Source organism: Mesoplodon bidens (assembly GCF_964165515.1).
Source record: "Mesoplodon bidens genome assembly, chromosome: 8".
Lineage (NCBI taxonomy): Eukaryota > Metazoa > Chordata > Mammalia > Artiodactyla > Ziphiidae > Mesoplodon > Mesoplodon bidens.
In genome coordinates this window covers 70,101,021-70,123,540 of record NC_138165.1, presented here as the reverse complement: position 1 = coordinate 70,123,540, position 22,520 = coordinate 70,101,021, and the positions used below count along the sequence as shown (strand labels likewise).

At 41.5% G+C, this 22,520-nt stretch overlaps 1 protein-coding gene across 4 annotated transcripts in view; it reads right to left on the bottom strand.

The window, feature by feature from the left end:
• The window catches only part of MYO1B (myosin IB), a 184,967-nt gene that overhangs the window by 138,494 nt on the left and 23,953 nt on the right, over nt 1-22,520 (bottom strand). For all 4 annotated transcript variants that reach the window (XM_081242322.1, XM_081242323.1, XM_081242321.1 and 1 more), the window contains exon 2: nt 13,909-14,052. In XM_081242322.1, coding sequence (XP_081098448.1) covers nt 13,909-14,043 — 135 coding nt within the window. In that variant the 5' untranslated portion in view covers nt 14,044-14,052. The remainder of the gene's footprint in view (nt 1-13,908; nt 14,053-22,520) is intronic.

The following is a 22,520-nucleotide window of genomic DNA, read 5'->3' as shown; positions in this document are numbered from 1 at the left end:
TTGTCCTATGTAATTAATTCTGTGAACATTTCAAAAACAAAAGAAAATTCTTCTAGCTACCCTTTCATTTCAGCCACATTTATAATAAACTTGGCATATGGCATCTCAGCACACTACAGAGAAACAGCGGCACATCTGTAAATTGGGGCCTTCTCATGGCAGTATGTTTCAAATGTTTGACTATGACTCACTGTAAAAAATAAAATTTGCATCACAACCAAGTATGTGTGTTTGAGTGTATATTTACATACACATATGGGTACACATATGTATGAAATAAGTTTCACAAAATCATAAATATCCTTATCACGTGCAATGTACTGATATCCTTTGTTCAATTCTATTCATTACAAAATGTTTTAAAACTGCTGGTCCTAACCCACTCAATGGTTTTCATCACTTAATGCTGAAGCTTGCGTTTTAAAAAATACTGCCACAGAGCACTTCTTAATCTTTTTCTAGTTGTTGATGGCTTTGAGAGGCCAATGAAAGCTACGAACCTTCTCCCCCCAAAAAACACACATATAATATGCACATAAAAGTTTGCATACAGTTGATATACCAGGTTAAAAGCTCCCACCCTAAGCAAAGAAACAACGGCCACTAATGGAAAAAGAGACAGAAAAAGGATAAAAAAGAGAGACAGAGAAGGAAAGAAAGGAGTAAGAAGTGATCAAAATAATTCTAAAAGTATAAAAATGAAGAGTTGTTCAGAATAAAAGCCAACAGCTCAGCTCAGTGGGCCCTGAGTGCCTTATTACAGCACTGAGTCAGAACACAGCCTAACAATCAAGGGCCAAAATGAGAGAGACAGTATTCTGTTTTCAATGACAAGGACATATGCAATAAATACATTTTGGAAAGATATCCAACCAGAAACACTTTTTTCAAGTTAAATAGTGAAGCACAGTTTTAATATTTTGTGCATCTCCATTATGCAGTACTGTACACACATTCCTCCACAATGCCAGGTAAACGAAACAGTACACAACAGAAAAGTCACAAGATTTTCACATCTTTCATATCATAGTTCTTCCTAGGGCAACATTAAGATCTTAAGAAGCCCTAACCTTGAAAGTTTATATTTCAACGAAATTGAAAATAAAATTACAACTAAACCATAAAATACACATGAGGAAATCCTATAATGACTTCTTTTCACCATGATGAGTACTTGGAGGCTTCTCTCCAAATATCAGATTCTTCCAAAATATTTTTAAAGCCCCTGCTCTGTTGAGACTCTAACTAGGCATCCCACCTGCCTATCTACCAGCTTCTTATTTTCTTCAGAATGTCTTTTGGAGATTTGTTTACAAATAGTCACTGCAGTTTCTTAAAAACTCATCCCCAGAGTTATTAAAGTTCTGATATATAATATACACTGAAGCACCTTTTTACTAAACTCTTCCTAAATCCCCATGAGACAGAAATGAAGTCTCCATTTCAAGGTCCATAAGAATGGAGCACAAAGGAGTTAAGTGGTATGACCACATTATCTAACAGAAGTGGAATCAGGACGAGAAGCCAAGAATCTGTTCTCTTTTCATTAGAGCTACAAGCCATGCTGTCAGGCCTGGAAAGCTTTGGCAAAAAGTGGCCAAGAACACCTCATCACAGCAACTTGCGTTGTACAACGCCTTACACGGGCGTCTTCGCCTTTGTATACTAGAGAGCTACTCTGTTGGGCAGAAGCCTCCCTTTTGACTATCTGCAGAATGCTGAAATCCTTACACCACCAGGAATAAACGAAAAAAGAAAGGGGGAGAAAAGATCTTCTAGTTACAGGGAAATTTTTTTATCTCAACGGAAAAGAATTTTTTTTTCAATGTTTATCCCAGTCCATAAAGTTGGGCCTACCTCTTGAAGAAATGCAAGACGTTGTGTCACAATCATCCTTTAACTTCAGAGAAATGAATCAGGAAGGTAGGTGGCAATGCAACAGGTAATGTTTATTTAAATACCTTACTTAACGCTAAGTATTTAGTCTAAAATGTCATCAAAAAATATTCAAGAATATGTTGGAGTTCTCCAAGTCCCAGTCTCCAAGCCATGTTTCTTTCACCTCTAAAGTAGTAATAGTTCAAATCCAGGATGGATCAGGACTCAGGTAAAAATAACCCTTCACGTGGCTGCACAACCGCATTGATTTCCTTGACTGAATTCAGGCTACAACCATTTAACAAGCAAGCAACAAATTTATCAAGAGCCTTCTTTATGCAAAACATCATCTTAGGCAGAGTGAAAATACAGGACACTCCTGTGGCCTGTGCCCCTGGGAGATTATAATAGAGCTTAGGAGGTGAGACTTTTATATCATAAAACATAAAATGTAAGGGTTAACCACTGTAGGCACAAAAACAGATGCAACAGGATTTAAGTGATTCTTAGCTAAATGAGTGCATTAGTCTTTCTTTTCTTACTGCCTAAAGGAGTGCTTTGGGTTTAAACGAAGGAAAGGTCACTGTCAACTGCAGAGGTCCAAGAATGCTCCAGAGAAGTCACAGGATTTGGGCAGGTCTAAAAGGATGGGCAAGATTCGGATAAAGTAACATTCCACCGAAGAGCAGCATATGAGATTCTGGGTTTTAGGTCATAGTTGAACCCTGCCCTTTTTAAAAAAATTTTGCTAGGATAGTTGTATTCTTCAAAATGTATTATTTTTAAGAAATGTATTCTTCAAAATGTATATCTGTACACCCAGGTTCAACCGTAGTATTGTTCACAACTGCCAAAAGGTAGAAGTAACCCAAGTGCCCACTGACGGATGAATGGGTAAACAAAGTATGGTGTACAGATACAATGGAATATTATTCAGCCTTAAAAAAAAAAGGAAATTCTACACCGGCTATAACATGGATTAAAACATGGATAGCAGCCTAAAGGCCCACCCAACCACATTTCAGACACAGGGGATGAAACAGCTTGCCTCAGGCAAAGACCTCCTGTGAGTAACAGCTTAGAAAGTAAGACTGGAATCAAATTTCAGACAGCCTCAAATGTCAGAGTGAGGAGTCTGAGCTTCAGTCTGAGAGCAGTTTTGAAGTAAAAGTCAGTGTGTGGGGTGAGGGGGTTAGATGATGAAACTGACTGAATTTGAACCCAAGTCATCCTGACTTAAGTGTTTTTGAGCTCTTTGCTCAGATTCTATGTCATACAGTATGACAAGGCTTCAAATGTATTTGAAATATTGTGTAAACCTTAGCTCCAAGTTATCTGGCAAAGTTTTTCAGTTTTGTGTGAACCTGGGCACATTACTGAACCTCTTCAAATCCCAGTTTCATCATCTGGACAAGGAGGACAATACTGGTTCCTCCTGTCTACTCTGAGGATTAAATGAGATTGTGTGTTAAAGCACGAACCACCTGACACATATAGCGAGCATCTCATAAATATTACCCACTGCGAGTTTGGCTCTACTGGAATTTTTGGGCACAGTAAATAGCCAAATCGGGACTCAAAAGCCTACAATACACATTAGTATCTCAACTAAATTCATGGAGGAGTCCTATGATGCTGAAATCTTACCAAATGCTTTTTGTATACAGGGAATGGATGAGTTATCAGAGGGGCACATGAGGTACGTATGGTCTTAATGAAGCTAGTAGGAAAAGCCTGGGATACTGAGAAAATGGCTATACAAGACAAGCTGGTGGAATCTTCAGAAATGACAACATGCTATTCACTTCACACAGAGGAATTTACCCTCTTCTTGGGTCTCGGATCCTGGGAATCTGATCACAAGACATCAAGACATTATGTGTCGCAGCATTTTTAATTTAGACATCTGTAAGATTTCCCAAATTTCCCTGAAGAGGGCTTTTGTCTTAATTGTTTTTTTAAAGACACAGTTTGGTCTATCATACGCTCTGGTTGGTTTTCCAGACACAGTTCAAAATTGCGAAAAACTGCCTAAGTGAAAAATTACAAACATAAGGTCAATAACTGATTTAGGCTTCTATCCGGGTCTTAAATCTAAAACACTGGAACTCAGACATACACGTCACACCCCCATCAAGAACAGATTTGTGATACATATAACCAATAATGACAGCCTAACTTTCACAGAGGAAGAAATTAAAGGCATTAGAAGGTTTTAAAGACTTGCCCAAGGTCTCACAAGTAGTGGCAGGGGCAGTTTCACGTCAAAGCTCTACACCAAGGTCTGTGGTGCAAGAATAGAGAAGTATGATTTGTCAGGCTCTGTCAGCTGCTGGGCACAGAGATGCCCTCAAGTTACATCAAGTACTGAAGGTTTTACTGTGATAATCACATACCCAGGAACCACTCCCCCCCCGCCGAGGAACCCATTACCGAGCTACAAGAAAAGCTGGGACCCAAAAGTGAGTATGGATGGCTGTGAGGCCACATTATGGAACAAAGCAACACAAGTTTGTGAAGACTTCCTTTCCAGTCCCACTATCAATGTGCTCATCCCCTGCTCACATTTCTGCTTCCTCTGGGCCTGCTACTGACTGGTCTTCTCACTTTCTACTCCAAAGCTGGCCTGTTGCAAAGATTCTTATTCACAGTCTCTGCCTACACATGGTCCATCATGGCCTCACCACATCATGACTGCTGGCATCTGCTTCTGCTGATATTTTATTGTTTTCAGTATTTCTCAACTCAAAGTTTGAGGAGAGATTCAAGCCCTATTCATCTTTTTATCTATGCTGTGCTAAATCACTGGCCTTAGATCAGGCAAGCTTGTCAGGCATGGTCCCTGTCAGTCTAGTCTGAGACATGCCTTAACTACCATCATATTATAATCCTTTGTTCCTGTGCTGCTAGTCATTTCAGACTATGAATTAAAGAACTATATATGATTTCTATGCCACGCCGAAATACCGGCTAAAAATATCACTCCGGGCAGCCTTTATTTCAGAGCAGGATAACACAATACTACCTTATCTTCGTTGCTCTGTAAGGAACAAGTATTTTCCAAATATGTATCATTCTCTAGACCTCATAAGAGTCTCTTAACTAAGGGTACAGAGTGGTCCTGTGTTACAGGTATGCTACCAGCTACACGTCTTGAAAATAATATTATGTGGCTAATTGAAAGTAGTAATCCAACAAAAATGAAATCTGTGTAATGAATACCAAAGTAGGAGGGGGTAGGGGAAAAGGGAGGGAGGGGAGAGGCAATGAGAGAGTCAGGGAAGGGGAGAGAGAGAAAATTCTAGTTATAAGAAAAGCTCAGGGGGCTTCCCTGGTGGTGCAGTGGTTGAGAATCTGCCTGCTAATGCAGGGGACACGGGTTCGAGCCCTGGTCTGGGAGGATCCCACATGCCGCGGAGCAACTGGGCCCGTGAGCCACAACTACTGAGCCTGCATGTCTGGAGCCTGTGCTCCGCCACAAGACAGGCCGCGACAGTGAGAGGCCCGCGCACCGCGATGAAGAGTGGCCCCTGCTTGCCGCAACTAGAGAAAGCCCTCACATAGAAATGAAGACCCAACACAGCAAAAATAAATTAATTAATTAAGAGTTAGGATTTCAACATATTCATTATAAAAAAAAGAAAGGAAGAAAAGCTCAGGGTCTGAAATCTTGAAGAAAAGTCATGCTGGGTTTCCAAGTTTTTCAGATGGTCATGTGGTCAGGTACTCCATTCCAACTATATGTCAAGGACCGGGCTAAAATGCCCCTTAATCTCCAAAACAACTCAACAAGATAAGCATCATGATACCTATTTTACAGATAAGGGAACTGACCCTCAATTACTTCAATGGTCACAGTTGTTGTGAGTGACCAAGGTACAACCTTGGTCTGTCTGCCAAAGGCCCAGGCCTTGCCCAATATGCCACAAGAGAGCTGGATGCACAAAACAGCCTCTCTTCAGAAATTAGGATTATCATTAATACTTATCTGTACTATAGATGCAAGAGCAGAAAGAAATGTGTGTGTAGAGGGGAGGGGTGAATCCACCGCATGAATTAGCCACATGGCTCTTGTGGTGAATTGCTTCTTCCTCCTCTACTCTGTGCTTTTTTTTTTTTTTCTCCTGGCTGTGCCCTGCAGCATGCAGGTTTTTAGTCCCCCAACTACGGATCAAACCTGTGCCCCCTGCAGTGGAAGCGTGGAATCTTAACCACTGGACCACCAGGGAGGAAGTCCCTCTACTATGTGCTCTTAAAGGTAAACGACCTTGTGCAGTTATCAATCGCCTGCCATCCAGTGAACAGGATGAAAATCCATCTCCTCCCAAGATCGTCTCCCCCCTTCCAGAGAGGAACACACCATCCTAACGGTTGCTATCACTTTTCTTTCACTAGAGAGCACCTAGGACTTTGGAACTGAATGCACTTGTTCCCTGTCACACTAGTTCACGTCGCTGCACTGTTGAATGCTAACTCAACACATGGTGTGGCAGGAATACAGATTATCACTTCAATTATTTGTCTGGGTTGTTGAGGCTGCCTTGCTCCAAAACCTATACACTCAATATCATACTCAGTTATGTTGAACAGCACTTTGTAGGCTGAGAATGCTCCCCTATTAGTGGTATCACTGATGCACATGGTAACTGCGTAAACTTAGCAGGACCATTATTAAGAGCATGAGCTACAGAGCCAGACTTCCTGGATATGAATCCCAGCTCCATCACCTACTCGCTGTGTGACCTCAGACAGGTTACTTAGCCTTTCTGAGCCTCAGTTTCCTCATATGTAAAATGAAGATAATTTGAAAACCTTCAGTGCATTGGACTCTAGTAAAACTTAAATAAACAAGTATATGTAAAGTGCTTAGAATAGCATATTGTACCAATAAGGACTTAATACATGTTAACTGTCACTGTTTATCATTTTACCAATAAAAAAACACTCTCCTAGGAGTTAAAGTACTTGTTCCAGGTCTCACAGATGGTAAGTAACGGAGCCAGGACTGGAGCTCAGGTCTTTCCTTCCTAGTACCCACCACACTGCCACCAAAAGATGACACCTCTGCAGACCTGAAGTTGGGCCTTAATTTCCTCCAAATCGAACTTCAAGTATGGCTTCAATCAGAACATTTAAATTAATATATTACAAATATTATTCAAATATATCAAGTACTATACAGTGCCTGCATGAACTCCCTAAGCTTGGCAGATAACAGATAAACTCATGCCATTTTGCAAGTTCTAAGAGGAAGAATTTTTCCAATCACCAAAGGTTTTAAGGGAGCTTGGACAGGTTGAAACTGGCAAGCTTTTACCAAAAATGATTGTTTTGAAAAGTATTACAAAACTGTCCAAGAGACAGACTGTGCTCCGAAACTAGACACAACAGCCTCATGATCTGCTATTGTTCCCCAGCTCTATCTAGCCCCCTAATGCTGTGACTCCATTCCAAAAACCAAAGCTACACTCTTGAAAACACACACAATTTGTTCTCCATGTTTCCTTAATTGTCTACCTTTTCAACGAGCCGCACAGGCTGAGTCTGCATTTGGTGAACCCCTCATACACAGTCAAGTCTAGGCATTTCATTTCACCAGCTCAGAAGTCCGTCTTCCTTCCCCTACTTGGTCAAGGTGGGAGGGGAGGTGGCATTAAAGAAGGTTCTTGTTTCACTCAAATTTGCTGGGCCTGGGTTCTCTGAGTAGAGGCCCATCCACCTAGATGAAGGAGAACCTTCTACTTCCAACTATAAAACCAAAAAATTTTAATTTTTAATCAAACTTACATAATCTGGAAGATGACCCACCCAACTACCATTACTTCTGGAAATGGGACTGGGGTACTGAGATAAGAAAATTACATTTTTATGTTATGTTTTTTTCCCAAAAGCATTTGTTACTTGTGTAATTTTTTTAAGGCTGAGATAAGAAAATTACATTTTTATGTTATGTATCCCTATGCTATCTCATTTTTTTCCTCCAAAAGCATTTGTTACTTGTGTAATTTTTTTAAGACTGTTTAAAGGAAATTTTAAAAAGAAAAAAATTTAGAGAACATCTGGGTAGGAATAACACTAAGCTGGACATATGAACCCCAGCCCTGCTCTCTGCCAACAGCCCTGTGAGCTTGGAAAAGGGCCGAGCCCCTAACAAGACTGCAGTCCTGGCTGACACCTTGATGACAGCCTGGTGAGACCCGAAACAGAGGACCCAGCTAAGCCATGCCCGAATGCCTGCCCCATAGAAAGAGTCAGATAATACATGTAGGTTATTTTAAGTCACTAAGTTTGGGGCAATCTATTCTGTGGCAAGAGAAAACTAATACACCATTTACACTAAATTATCAGGAATAACGTTATCCCCAAAAGGTAGGAATTTTCATGTATACAAATGAAAAGTGGTTTTGACACTTCAAATAAATATATAAATGTTAACTAGTATTTTTTTTTATGTTTACCCCATTTATGGTGCTCAGCCAGCACCGTTAAATATAATCTTGTGGCTGACTTGGGTGCATAAAAAATTTACATATTTTACTTATAATCTCATTGGCTGTTTCAGACAGTATCCAAATTATTTTTCCCTGTGTTTCCACAATATAACTAAGTGTTTATTCTAAAAGAACCTCTAAAGGGTCACAAAACTTACTGAATCTTCAGCTCAGAAGGGCTATTCCTAGCAGTACTAGTTGTCCTCTGAGCGTTTCATATAAAATTCTAAGTAGGAAAAGACAGAGAGCCTGAAGACCACCTCCAGCCCCGACCAAGGAACTCTTTCCTGCCTGTCCCTGAGTTAAGGCAGATAAGAGAAACAAAGCAGGGACCCTTGGTCTACTCTCTACCTTTTATCCGAGGATATCAATATAAGCACCTTCCTTTTCTATTATTAGTCAAATAAATGTTAACTAGTATTATTTCCATTTACTTTCCAATATTTTAAACCAAATATATTGTACTTACATTTGAATATTTTTCATAAGAGTATTGGATCCCATCCTTACGGAGACCCTAATTCTACTACCAACTTCTAAAAACTAAGACAATTTTTACTAGACTTTCAAAGCAGTCACTCTTACATCTACAAGTAGTTTAACTTAAGATCCTAAAATTGGACTAATTCAGACCTCTATATCTGGATGATCCCCACCTGACAATTCAGATAGAAAACAAACTAAATCTACTTGTTAGTACCAAAAATACTTCCTGTCAGAGAATGGACACCTTGGTTCTTTAGTTTCCAAATTTGCCCTGGGCCTTGTTCTTGCTTAAATTGCAGCTTTCCTGTTCCTGAACGGAACCACAGTCCTGACCAGTCACCCTAAAAACAGAATCACGTCTGGCTGGGTCTCCTGCATACCAAGTTCACAAGAAATCCTGCCACCATCCCATCTGGCTGTGGACGGGGGAGGGGAGGCCAGAAGAAGCTCTGACAAAGGACAGAAAGAATACAGAAGAGCGGCGCTTAGGAATGTCACAACCAGCATTTCCCACCACTGACCCCACAGAGACTGCTGGAGCACGTCCTGCAGCTGGGCCCAGCCTGCACTGCACTTGGCCAAGAGTGAGGAATCAAAGCAAACAGTCTCTGACCCTGCGTGTTACCCCACTGGGCCAACATTCCCTCTATCTATTCTTACCTGATCCTCCTCCATCTCCAATGGAACAGCCTTCCCGCAAGGACCACGTCAACATCTGGAACCGTCTCAGATTTAGAGACTCTGTCCGGCTACAGACAGGGTGTTGAACCAACTCTGGGCTTTTTAAACAAGTGTGTGAACCCAACTCAAAGCAAAGAAGACATAATCCTGAAGCATGCACTTTACTATCTTTCGTAAAAGTACTGGATCCTATTTTTATGGGGATCCTAATTCTAGTACCAACTTCTAAAAATCAAGACAATTTTTACTAGACTTTCAAAGCAGTCCTCTTAGAACTACAAGTAGTCTAACATAAGATCCTAAAATTGGACTAATTCAGACCTCTTATATCTAGATGATCCCCAACCTGACAATTCAGATAGAAAACAAACTACAACTACTTGTCAGCACCAAAAATACTTCTTATTCAAAGAAGGGTTGCAAAGAGTAGAGTAGATTAAAACAAAACCATATGATATGCATTACAGAATAGAATAAAACTTTGAATGACTTTGGAAGCAAAGATTTCAACAGTATTTCCCTAAAGTGGACAGACTTCAACTACCCACCCCAGGGCCCTGTTTACTCTTCTCCTTTATTTATTTATTTATTTTTTTGGCCACACCATGTGGCATACGGGATCTTAGCTCCTTGACCAAGGATTGAACCTGTGCCCCCTGCAATGGAAGTGTGGCGTCTTAACCACTGGACCTCCAGGGAAGTCCCTACTCTTCTCTACCATAAGGAGTTCTCCAGGAGAAAAGTCCTGAGAAGCGTGCCTTTGGGTGCACCTGAAGCTTAGAATTCCGATCATAAATGCTTCTCATGGAACACATCCTTCAGCATGGTAGCAACACCAATAAAACCACTTCACTACAGAATTCCCTACCAAGCCTGTGACGGGGTTACAGCAGAGGGCCTCATCAGCATCCACTGACCTTCCCTCTTCCTAACACGCGGATAGAGCTATTTAGTAGGGTATTCAACCTACTTACACACAACCCATCTACTTTGGAAAAAACTGACCCTCCCCCAATCCTAGGAGTAGACATCATTTTCTTAAGCCATTCAGCTCATTCTGGTCACCTGGCCACAGTCAGTAGTTTGAGGAGTAAGTGTGACTCATTGGCCTACCCAGAGCTTCAGGTTTAGTATGACAGGATCACCGGGGATTCCACTTCCAGATTCAGCTGCCTGGAGATCCAGAGGATCACCAGGGGTTATAAATACTCTAGAGAGTTGATAACTCTTACCTTGTGAGAACTCTGTGAAGGCAGGGACTATTTCTTACCTCTAGATATGGTGGCGAAAGCGGGGGTGCGGGGGGCAGGTTGGAAGAACGGGGTCCCCTGACCTAGAGCTGGCTCACACAAGAGGCTGCAAAAGCTCTGGGTACAGCCAGAGTTCTAAAGTCTGAGCGTCACTCTGTTCACAGGCCCCCTTATCAACCATGGCTTCCAAACATACAAATGACTGTTCACTATGTTTGCATGACGGATCACTCGAGACCATCACACAATTTTATAGGATAAAGTAAAGCTATGAGACTACAACAGAGACTAAATAATTTAAAAAATTTAAAAACTGTACCTTCTCTTCCTGGGAAAGAATTAAAAAACAAAGTGAAATACAAGATAGTAAAATATTGTATGTCATTAACTTGGCCTTTGGCATCAGCTGAACAATTTTCAGCAACCCAAGAAGCAAAGCAAAGCAGGAAGATTATCAGAATAAGGGCCAGAAACAGATTTCCCAAGGGTAGTATATACATCATGTGGGGTTACAAAGGTGGGGTAATCAAATTTGTTGTTCAGTATTTTTTACAAATTACAAAACCAATACATACTTGACTTAACAAGCCCTATAATACTGAGGCCTAAAAGAGTAATAACTCTTCCCCGTCCCCATATCCCAACCCACCCCACTGAAGTTATTTAGCATGCCTAAATCCACCCATGCTAAAGTTAGCATGGTACTAAAGTTAGCGTGGCTTTCTCTATGTTCATACAAATATACAAACATATGCACGCATCCATAAACCCCCATTAAAAAAGATAAGATCATACTACACACATTACCCTATAAGCTGTTTTTTTTTTCTTTTTTTCTTAAAATAGAGAATGCCCAATCCTCCAATATGATGTGTGTTTAAAGTTACAAAATGAAGGCACACATCTCATGGAAATAATAGTCCCAAAGTATCATGGAAAACATTAATTATATAAATATCTGGAAGCAAAAAACAATTTTCTGCTTTTGTTTCATACCAGAAAGAACATTCCTAAAACAGGCAGAAAATAAAATCATGTAAGGCTGAAACCCAGAGAGTTCGTCTGCTAAAGACTCATGAATGTTAACACTTGACATTTTGTTAAAAAGGAGATTCTTTTATTTTTAGTGGGCACAACAAATCAGGTATTTGAATGCATGCAATGTTCTACTCTCCATCCTATTCTCAATTCAGCTGAAAGTGAATTGTGCCTCTTAGAGCCAGAAAGAAAAACGATCAGCCAGCGTCGGTTAGGATATATCTGATGCCTCCTATCTCCATCTCAAAGACCAGTGTTTAAAGTCTGTCTTTTATTTGCTATCAGACCACATTTTCAATTAAAGCTGCAGAACCATGATGTTTTCCCACCTGAAAACTGAACTGCTACACTTTGAGGAAAGGTGACACGGGGCCTCACTGCCAAACCAAATAACACCTCTCATCTGCTCTACAGCAATGGCGTTTCACACCTCTTCCATCTGAATCAGCAGTTTACATAACTACATCTCTTAGTTAGTTTAGCAGCCAGTTACCAAATTAATATTCCAAAGCAGTATCCATATATCTCAGGTTACTGTCAACCTCCCCCTACCTCCAACAATCAAATCAAGAAAGACTGAAAGTTCAGTTCCCAGATGGTGACTCCTATTTCATTAAGAAATTAACTATCCGGGCTTCCCTGGTGGAGCAGTGGTTAAGAATCCGCCTGCCAATGCAGGGGACACGGGTTCGAGCCCTGGTCTGGGAAGATCCCACATGCCACGGAACAACTAAGCCTGTGCGCCACAACTACTGAGCCTGCGCTCTAGAGCCCGTGGGCCACAACTACTGAGCCCGCGCATCTAGAGCCCGTGCTCTGCAACAAGAGAAGCCACCGCAATGAGAAGCCCATGCAACGCAATGAAGAATAGGCCCCGCTCGCCTCAACTAGAGAAAAGCCCGCACGCAGCAACAGAGACCCAGTGCAGCCAAAAATAAAATAAATTAATTAAAAAGAAAGAATTAATTATCCAAAATTATCCTTGAAACATGATCGCCTATCTGGAAAGGAAAGCTATAGGCAACATAAAATATAGCTTCGCATATAATTTTTAAAAATATGTTAGTTCTACAAAGTTATAATCAGTTACGTTCTCTCGTTTTATTTACTTATATTTCCTCCTCCTGTCCCCACACTGATAGACAGAAAAACATGAAGCATGGCCCCAATAATCCAATTCATATCTAGACACAGATACACTACAAAATGGGGGGAAAAGAACTCAGAAGCGAGTCAGAAGCTATTAAAACTACTTCCACCCAATCCATCCGCTTCCTCCTCAGCTGCTGGTACAGGGAATCAATGCTTCATCTCCTTGGTTTAGTTAACATGTCTCTACCTGAACAGATGCAAATTTCTGTGCTTTATGCAAATTCCTGAAAAGCTATATATAAAAGCATTTTTTACTCATGTTTTAAATATATTTAACAAACTTGATAAAGTAACACTATGAAATCCTTTATAAAGAATTTTTACAACATAAAATTTCTATTAGTGTATATATTTATATGTTTTCATTTTTGTGTCTGGCATGATACTTCTGTATAGCAGGACACGACTATTCCCAAATCTGTGTTTTCCCAGGGACCAAACACATATTTGTATCAGGTAATTTGCTCCTGTCTCTACTAATTACAAATGTTAGGAAGGTTTATGTCTTTTTTGACGGTTCACTGCCATGCATCTTAATGAGTAGCTTCTCAAAGGTCAGGCTGCTAATCTTATGAAGGTACCCAAGAAGACACCTGTGGATTTCAAACTTCCTCCTGAATGAATACATGTTCCTCGGAGGGCAGAACTAAGTCTTCCACTTGTTTTAGAACACCCCCGACATCCAGGGCAACACTCTGCACAGTCAGCCCTCTACAAACACCGTGTGGAAAGCAGACTCACTGGACTCTAATGCGATATTACTCACGTGCCAAATGAGCAAACCCAGAACTCTTTCTGAGGGTATAAGCAAATACCTCTGGACTCCAATAAACAAACGGAAAAAAGAGAGAAGAGTCTAAGGAAGAAAAGCCAGCTCTGTGCCACAAAATGCAAAGTCTAAACCCCCCAGATGACCTCCCGTGCACACTCACATATATCTCATTGTGGTCAAACCGTTTCTTGAGGTTGTTGATGACGGTCTCCTCATTGAGAGGTTCTAAAAGAACCATATCTCCAACTCCAATCATATTGTCCAGAAGTGACGTTTTCACCTCCATTTTGGCCATAGTCTCTTGCTGTAAGAGAGAGGGAAAGGGGGACAATGTAAATAAGCAAGATCATTTCAGATGGGTTCTTAGCACCAATGGAGAAATGAAACACTGCTAGTTCCAAATGGCCCTCACCTGCCTCATCAATGTCGTAACCCGCCCCCGACCCCAAAACCTACGTCAGAAGCCTCTGCGGGAGCTGCAGTCACTGCCAAGCTGCTAGAAGCCCCACCTGCCAACCTGCTGCCACAAACAAAACTCCCTCCCAGTCATCAACCCAAGCAAAGTCCATCTACAGAAAGAGCCACTAGGAAGCCAGGGTCACCGTTTCCTTCTTTAGACCATCTCCTCTCCCCAACCAGAAGTTGCAAAGCTCTAGCAAGAGAACCCAACCCACCCCTTTCCACTAGCCCTTGCCTACCAATGTCAGACTTGAACCCACAGGAACCTGCTGCCCGAAGACGGCATCCCCCAGTATTCCATGATGAAACGCAGAATGCCATTTCCCAGGAAATAATGTTTAAAAAATGATGCTAACATTTACTGAGTACTTTTGCCACATATCAGATGCTGTATCAAGAACTTTCCATGCGTTAATTAATTTAATCCTCACAACTCTATGAGGTAGGTTGTTATCATTATCCCCATTTTAAGATAAGGAAGCTCAGAGAGATTAAGAAATCCTGCTTATGGCTAATTAGGAGTGTGTTACATTTTGTGCTAAAAGAACTTAAATCACCACTTATAACACTACATCTATGGGGAGAAATTTCATTCCAGGAGTCAACACTGACTTATAAAGAAAATAATACACCCCCCTTGAAAATCAGAGGTTGCTTATATGATATAACCTGCCAAGAGTGACCTCAATATTCTCAATGCTCATTCCAACAGACACACCGCTAGAACAGCAAAATCGAATTAACATGCAATGAACAGACCAGAAATACTAGTTTCCTTTTAGCTCAGTGTGAAAGCCTACCAAGTGGAAAACACAGGCACACTGCAAAGGCAGCACTGGACTCCCACTCTAAAGTGCATGGTGCCGCCCAAGAACAGAATGCTAAATGCCCAAGACTTCAAATCTGATCACTGTCAAGAGAACTAAAATTCTTTCAACCATCTGAATTTAGGAGAGTGGGTGTGGTGTGGTGTGTGTGGTGTGGTGTGGTGATGTGTGTGTGTGTGTGTGTGTGTGTGTGTGTGTGTGTTGTGCTGCTTTCTCTAATATCATCAGGATGTAGAACTAAATTCATCTGGGCCATTCCCTCTAAATGCTTCCAATGCAGAAGTCAATTCTGTTTAACTTCAGTATACTAATACTAAGTAATATTTCAGGATACTAATAAATACTCACATATATTCATGCCCCTAATACAGAGAGAGGAGTACATTTAATTCTTTCCATGAAGGAGTCACTCAAGTATCCTATATCTTATAAAGGTCAGTCTTCTTGCTTAAGGCTTAGCAATTTAAATAAATGTACTCTATTCTAGTCTAGAACATCTAGTAGGTCTCTTAGAGGCAAAAGAAACTACATTTTAGTTGGGCTATTTTAAAGAGAACTGGGAAAGATCGGGAATTACATAATTCTTTATTATTAATTATTAATGATTTCTATGAATCCAAACACATTCTTTATTTCTGACCCATTAAAAAAAATTTTTTTTCAAGTGTGCACTGAAAAGCCAAAAAAAGAAACCAAGAAGAAGCAGCAAGATTCTCTCATAAACGAAAGCAACCAATAAAGAAGTATTTAATATTCAAAAGAAGAAAAACAGGGTTAACTTTTTGTTAATATGTCTTTTTTAATTTCATACCAAGTACACCTGGAATAAATAGCCCCAAGTATCGCTAAAACCCAACAATAGTCTACCAAGAATGGTTTCACGCACTTTGAGCTAGGCCAGGTCTTTCAAAATAAACCAGGTGGAGGTAGGGGGTACTTGCCACCCTCTAGATATGCAGCAGAAGCCAGGGAGACAGCTGGTCCCATGCCAAGTCCGTGGAAAGACTTGTACAGGAATAGGAACATGAGTACCCAACCTTTGTCACAATAAATTAACATTTAAATCAAATTTCAAGTTCTCAGACTCGAGAAATGCCAAAAGCACTCTAGCTGCGATGCATTACATATAATTTGGCAGATGAGGGAAGAAGGCTTAGGGATTAAGGGGGAAGTCAACCTGAGAAGAGTTTCAAAAATAACCACCTCAAACCAGCAATTTAAATTAAGCAAAGGGGCAGAATGGGAACTCTTTGCCCTGGGGTAGATTCCTGTATATAATAAAGTCTATTTATGGAAACAGCTGCAGAGAGACAACAGCTTCGCTGCAGGTAACAGTAATTAAGCAGCCAATCTTTCTCTGTAATTAAACCTGCTTCACCATTTTTTCAAATACAAGTTTCAAGCCAGAGTATGGGTTCTAATGTTTACACTTCTATCCCAACTTTATAATCTGAAGGGCGGAAGTGAGCAAAACAAATGCTGAGTTACAGGCAGTGGGTAAAAGTGAAAAGCTCTGAAAATACAACTTTTGCAAATCAAAATACAGCAATAAAGTAAACCAACTGAAAAGGCGACAGCAACCTCCACTTAGTCATGTCAGCACAGTTTCGTTTCGTATCGTTTTACTGTTTTAGCATCTAGGCACTTAGTGGGGAGGAAACAGTGACATCCTGCCCCTCATTTTCATTCTCGTGGTGAAACTGGGACACTGAGAAAATGACACAGAGATACTTCCTATCTTCGCACAAATGGACTGATTTCCCTTACCATGACTACTATCTCCAGGCCTGGTTGGTTCACTTCGACATCTCAACGAAATTAGTCGGAATATTTTGTTCAGCCAAAAGAAACGGATTTGTTTTTTCTCTCAAAGAGCAACGCTGACGACAGGAACAAATTTCAGAATCACTTGCTAACTCAAGGTTTCCATAAACTATCAGAAGAATTCATATGGGAACGTACACAGAGCACTAAGGATACTTTTTCTTTGACACGTAGATGTCCACCTGCACCCTTCCCAAGACCCACAGGGGAATCCACATTGTTCCAGGCAAGCCAATTTTATCCCATGCTCCGGGAATGGAGCGTGTGATCTACACTAAGGCGATCAACACATTTCCACCTCCCAGCCACTGTAATTGATTCAGGGCTGGTCATATAACTGAGCCTGAGGCTTTGGCTTGGAATACGAGGACAAAGGTTCCATCTACCTCTGGGTGGCATGATCTACAGATGTGATACTTGGAGCTTCTGTGACCATGTCTGCTTTCATGAGGGGCCTAGTCTGAGGAGGAAAACAATACATGGAGGAGGGCAGGGAAAGAAAATAACCTGATAACATCACAAACCTCTGGATCAAATTACACCTGAAGCCCATCCCACAGCTCTCAAGTTTTCAGTCCCAGAAGCCAATTAATTCTCTTTATTATTTAAGTTGTTTGAGTTGGATTTTCTATGATTTGCCACAGACAGCATCTTACCCAATAAAAGAAGCTGGCATGAGGAAATGGAATGCTGTCAGTAACACACTGAAGAGCATGGATGGGCTGAGCCAAGGACACAGAGTGGAGGCATGAGGACCTACCTACTACCTTAGACTGGCAAGATCACCTTTGATGCTTAATAGAGACACAGCTGATTAAACCATGGCCTGTTGTGCCTTACGACATGGACCTGTGCCTGCAACTTTCAAGAATTCAAGGGAGAAAAACAGATGCCAGAGGATGTGTTGGCTACTTCTTAAGGATCTACAAGAAAAAGACATGCTTGCTGTGAAACCGGTCTGTCTGAAAGCCAGAGAGAACATACGACGCTACTAAGTTGAGTCATTCTGCCTGGGGGCAGGGGACACAGAGGAGAAGTCCTCTCTCCCAAGCACCAACTGTTTCATCTCTACAGCCTGAAAAAGGGATAGCACTCCCACCATGAAGATGCAGCACAGGCGAGGTATCACCTACTCTACTGCTTCTTAAGCTTCTTAACTGTTCCCAGGTGGATTCCATTCACCAAGAGCTAAGGCACTCGGCAGAGCAACAAGGCCAGGTCCAATCGCCCAGAGACAAGTTCTCAGGCCAAGTTCTAGGTTCAAAACCTGAGGGGTTGGGAGTATATCTGGTTTTAGTTATTAGTCCATGGAAGCAGATAAACCTTGAAAGCCAACAACATTTAGAAGGGATTTACACTGCCAAAGAAGTATGGCTGACAGTGACTTACAAGTGGCTTGACTCTTAAGACAACCAACCCCAAGACCTCCAACTCGTAAAACAAAAAACAACTGCTAAAGCATGACAAAGCCACCATCCCCAGTGCTCCACTTAGATGGGGCCACAGAAGACAATGGACAGAGGAGGTTTTCTTGAGAACCTCTGGGGAGGGGGTGGCTCTGTTTTCAGCCATACAGGGAAGAGGTGCATTATGTTGGCTGGGGCATTTTATTTTCGTAAGCCTTAGTATGGAAAGAAAGGTTTATGTGAATGTTGGACAGCCAAAGGGGGAGCATAGTAAACATTTTTCTTTTATTTTAAAGGGGACACCGTCCAGTATACAATCCTATTCCTATTTGCACCTAATCTCCCTTTCAGGGGGCCCAGTTACCTTGCAACAAGTAATCTACTGAGAAGCAATACCCAGTTCCCATTACAGAATTCAAAGGAGACAGATCTGCTCTCTCTCTACCCCAAGGAACATGTCTTATACACAGCCAATGACATCCTCCTGTGACTTGGAGTCCCGGGTCACGATGACAGCTGGTGGTTACACTCATTATTCGCTACAGCAACAGCAGCATCATGAAGACCAGGTGGTTCCTGTGCCATGGTTTCTGCTATGGATCCTGCTGCCCAGCCCTCCAGTCTCTCTTAAGTTCCTGCCTAGCTTCTAAGCCCATAGCCTTCCTGGTTCTCCAACCTCTCTGCAGTTCTGTGAGTCTCTGCATCGTTTCTGCATTGCAAGCAACCAAGATCCCTAATGGACATGAACACTAAGTACTGTGCCCAACATATAATATTAAACCACGGTTACATCTTCAATATTACAGGTACCTAATCTTTTTCTTCCAACCTTGGTGAAAGTCATCTACAAAATACAATGACTGGCGGAGCCCTCCGAGGAACCACGGAGGAGCCTGGAAGTAGGGCCTCTACCTAAGAGTGCTGATTTGGCCCAACCACCAAGCACACCAACTGATACCCGGTGACTCCACGGCGGCCCCAGCTCCTTCCATCTGTTTGTCCATTCAAGAAAAACAAAATATATGATCACAACCATTCCTTCCCCCACCTACTCTCTCATCTCAAAAACTTCCAAAATTACTACCTATATTTCAGTGTACACCAATTCACTTACTTGCAGCTTTTGCAGTATAAAAATACCACTTAAGGTATTGAAAGCATCATTTCAAAAATTCCTCAAAATCCGAAAGAGAATGAAACATAAACATCCTAGAGCATCTTAAAATGCCATCTGTAACCTAACATTTAAATATGAGTAGTCTATTCAGTCCCAACCTTAAATGACCAGCCACCTACCATGTTAACGTCATCTATGCTCAGAACGTCAAGACCAGCATTCCCCAAGCCAACAGCCCTACACAGACATGGCCAAACTTCATGGCACATCCTTACGAAGGCCATGGCCATTCTACTATTGATATCAAAGCAGCAACACTGAAAAGCTGTTGCAAAGTAACTGATAATTTAATAATGACTAAGAAGAGATGCAGTTTAAGTTGAAATATAGCATCTGGTGGTCTCCCATGTTATTCGAAGGTCTCAGAGTGCCACAGATGAGAACTGATGTGTATTTTTAAGTTGAAAGAGTTTTACTATAGTATTTGAAAGAACACTCACAAATCAGAGCTTAGGGTGCAATGGTTAACAGGGATTAATATTAAGTCATGAACACGATTTTAAATTTGAAGAAACTTTGGGCTACAAACTACTATTACATAAAAAAGATAAACAAGGGCTTCCCTGGTGGTGCAGTGGTTGAGAGTCTGCCTACTAATGCAGGGGACAAGGGTTTGAGCCCTGGTCTGGGAGGATCCCACATGCCATGGAGCGGCTGGGCCTGTGAGCCACAACTACTGAGCCTGCACGTCTGGAGCCTGTGCTCCACAACAAGAGAGGCCACGACAGTGAGAGGCCCGCGCACAGTGGTGAAGAGTGGACCCCGCTTGCCGCAACTGGAGAAGGCCCTTGCACAGAAACGAAGACCCAACACAGCCAAAAATAAAAATAAATAAATTTTAAAAAGAAGGCTCAACATTAAAAAAAAAAGATAAACAACAAGGTCTTACTGTATAGCACAGGAAACTATATTCAATATCCTGTAATAAACCGTAATGGAAAAGAATATGAAAAAGAATATATATATATAAAAAACTGAATCACTTTGTTGTAGACCAGAAAGAAACTAACACAACATTGTAAATCAACTATACTTCAATTTTAAAAAAATAATAAATAATGGGAATTCCCTGGAGGTCCAGTGGTTAGGACTCGGTGGTTTCACTGCCGTGGGTCTGGGTTCAATCCCTGGTCAGGGAACTAAGATCCCACAAGCCTCACAGTGCCACCCAAAAAATTAAATAAATAAATAATAAATTAAATAAATAAATTTGAAGGAAATTTTAAAGCAAAGCCATAAAAGCCACTTGCAGGAAAACTTAATGAAAGCAGATTATCTACTGCTTTGGTAATTGTAAATGGGGACAGTTGAACCACGTCCATTATAATGTCATTAATAATACACATCAGAGGCAGCACCTTCAGGGCGTCTTCTTAGCATAGTAACAATTGTTCTTATTTGACTCGAGTTCCCCTCATTAACCTGCTTGTAGGGTGGTCATGTATGCATCCCAGACCCTTTTCTGGAGAATCAGCTCCTTGGTGTCAAGAGTCACCCTTATTCATCTTTCTCTCCCCAAAGGCACAGTGCACAGCCTCTGGCATATGGCAGGCATTCACAGAAACACAAAAGGAGAACAAGTATGCAAATTTACAGTTGACAACTGATTCATTCAATAAGGCACATTCTCACAGCTGCCATCCTTGGTTGCTTGGTTCTGTCAAAGCAGACCAGAAGGCAAAATAATGACTGCGGCTTCAAGCCACTTTGATCCATTCCTCTAAAAACATATTACTATCAACAAAAGACAGGAAACAGAATTGAGCTATTTGGCTCCCAAAGACATTGCTAATGCTTTTAAGAATAACATGAGAAACACATGTAAGTAAGAAAACAAGGCCAATGTGGCAAGACTTCATGAACAAAATAAGACTCAGCAAATCCTGATGGCAAAACAAAGGCAAAAGAGGGACCAAGTCTATAGGACGTGGTTCCGTACCTAATGTAATGGGCTAAGTGACTGAGAAACACTGGAATTTCCAGATCTTTCAGAATAGCATGGAATCTCATCTCTGAGAAAAGTTTGATTAAATTTCCATTCAATTCAGTTCAACCACCATTTACAGTATTGAGCCCTGTTGGTCCCTGGCATTGTGTTAAGTGCTAGGGACACACTGTGAATAATCATGGTACTTCCTCCTCTTATACACCCCCAGGAGCTCACAGTCCAGTAAGAGGGTCAAGACAAGAAAATAGGCCACTTCTGAAATTTCAAATGAGCCTTTTAATGATTAAGAGCAGGGCTTCCCTGGTGGCGCAGTGGCTGAGAGTCCGCCTGCCAATGCAGGGGACACGGGTTCGAGCCCTGGTCTGGGAGGATCCCACATGCCGCAGAGCAACTAAGCCTGTGAGCCACAACTACGGAGCCTGCGCGTCTGGAACTTGTGCTCCACAACAAGAGAGGCCGCGAGAGTGAGAGGCCCGTGCACCGCGAAGAAGAGTGGCCCCCACTCACCGCAACTAGAGAAAGCCCACGCACAGAAATGAAGGCCCAACACAGCCAAAAATAAATAAATAAATAAAATTTAAAAAAAAAGAGCGATACATGTTCACTATAGGAAAAAAAATCAGAAAATGTAGATGAGCAAAAAGAATAAAAGGCAAATCCAACACTCTCATGCTTTAGTTTAAATTCTTTTGGATTCATTAGAATTCTTACAAAACCAGATTTCTTTTAAATTAATTTATTTATTTTTGGCTGTGTTGGGTCTTCGTTGCTGCACACGGGCTTTCTCTAGTCGCGGCGAGCAGAGGCTACTCTTCATTGCGGTGCGCGAGCTTCTCATTGCGGTGGCTTCTCTTGTTGCGGAGCACAGGCTCTAGGTGTGCGAGCTTCAGTAGTTGTGGCACACGGGCTCAGTAGTTGTGGCTCACAGGCTCTAGAGCGCAGGCTCAGTAGTTGTGGTGCATGGGCTTAGTTGTTCCGCAGGCACATGGGATCTTCCAGTACCAGGGATCGAACCTGTGTCCCCTGGATTGGCAGGCGGATTCTTAACCACTATGCCACCAGGGAAGTCCTAAAACCTGATTTTTATAACCAATGAATTGGCCATCATTTCTGGTGTTACAAATTTTGATA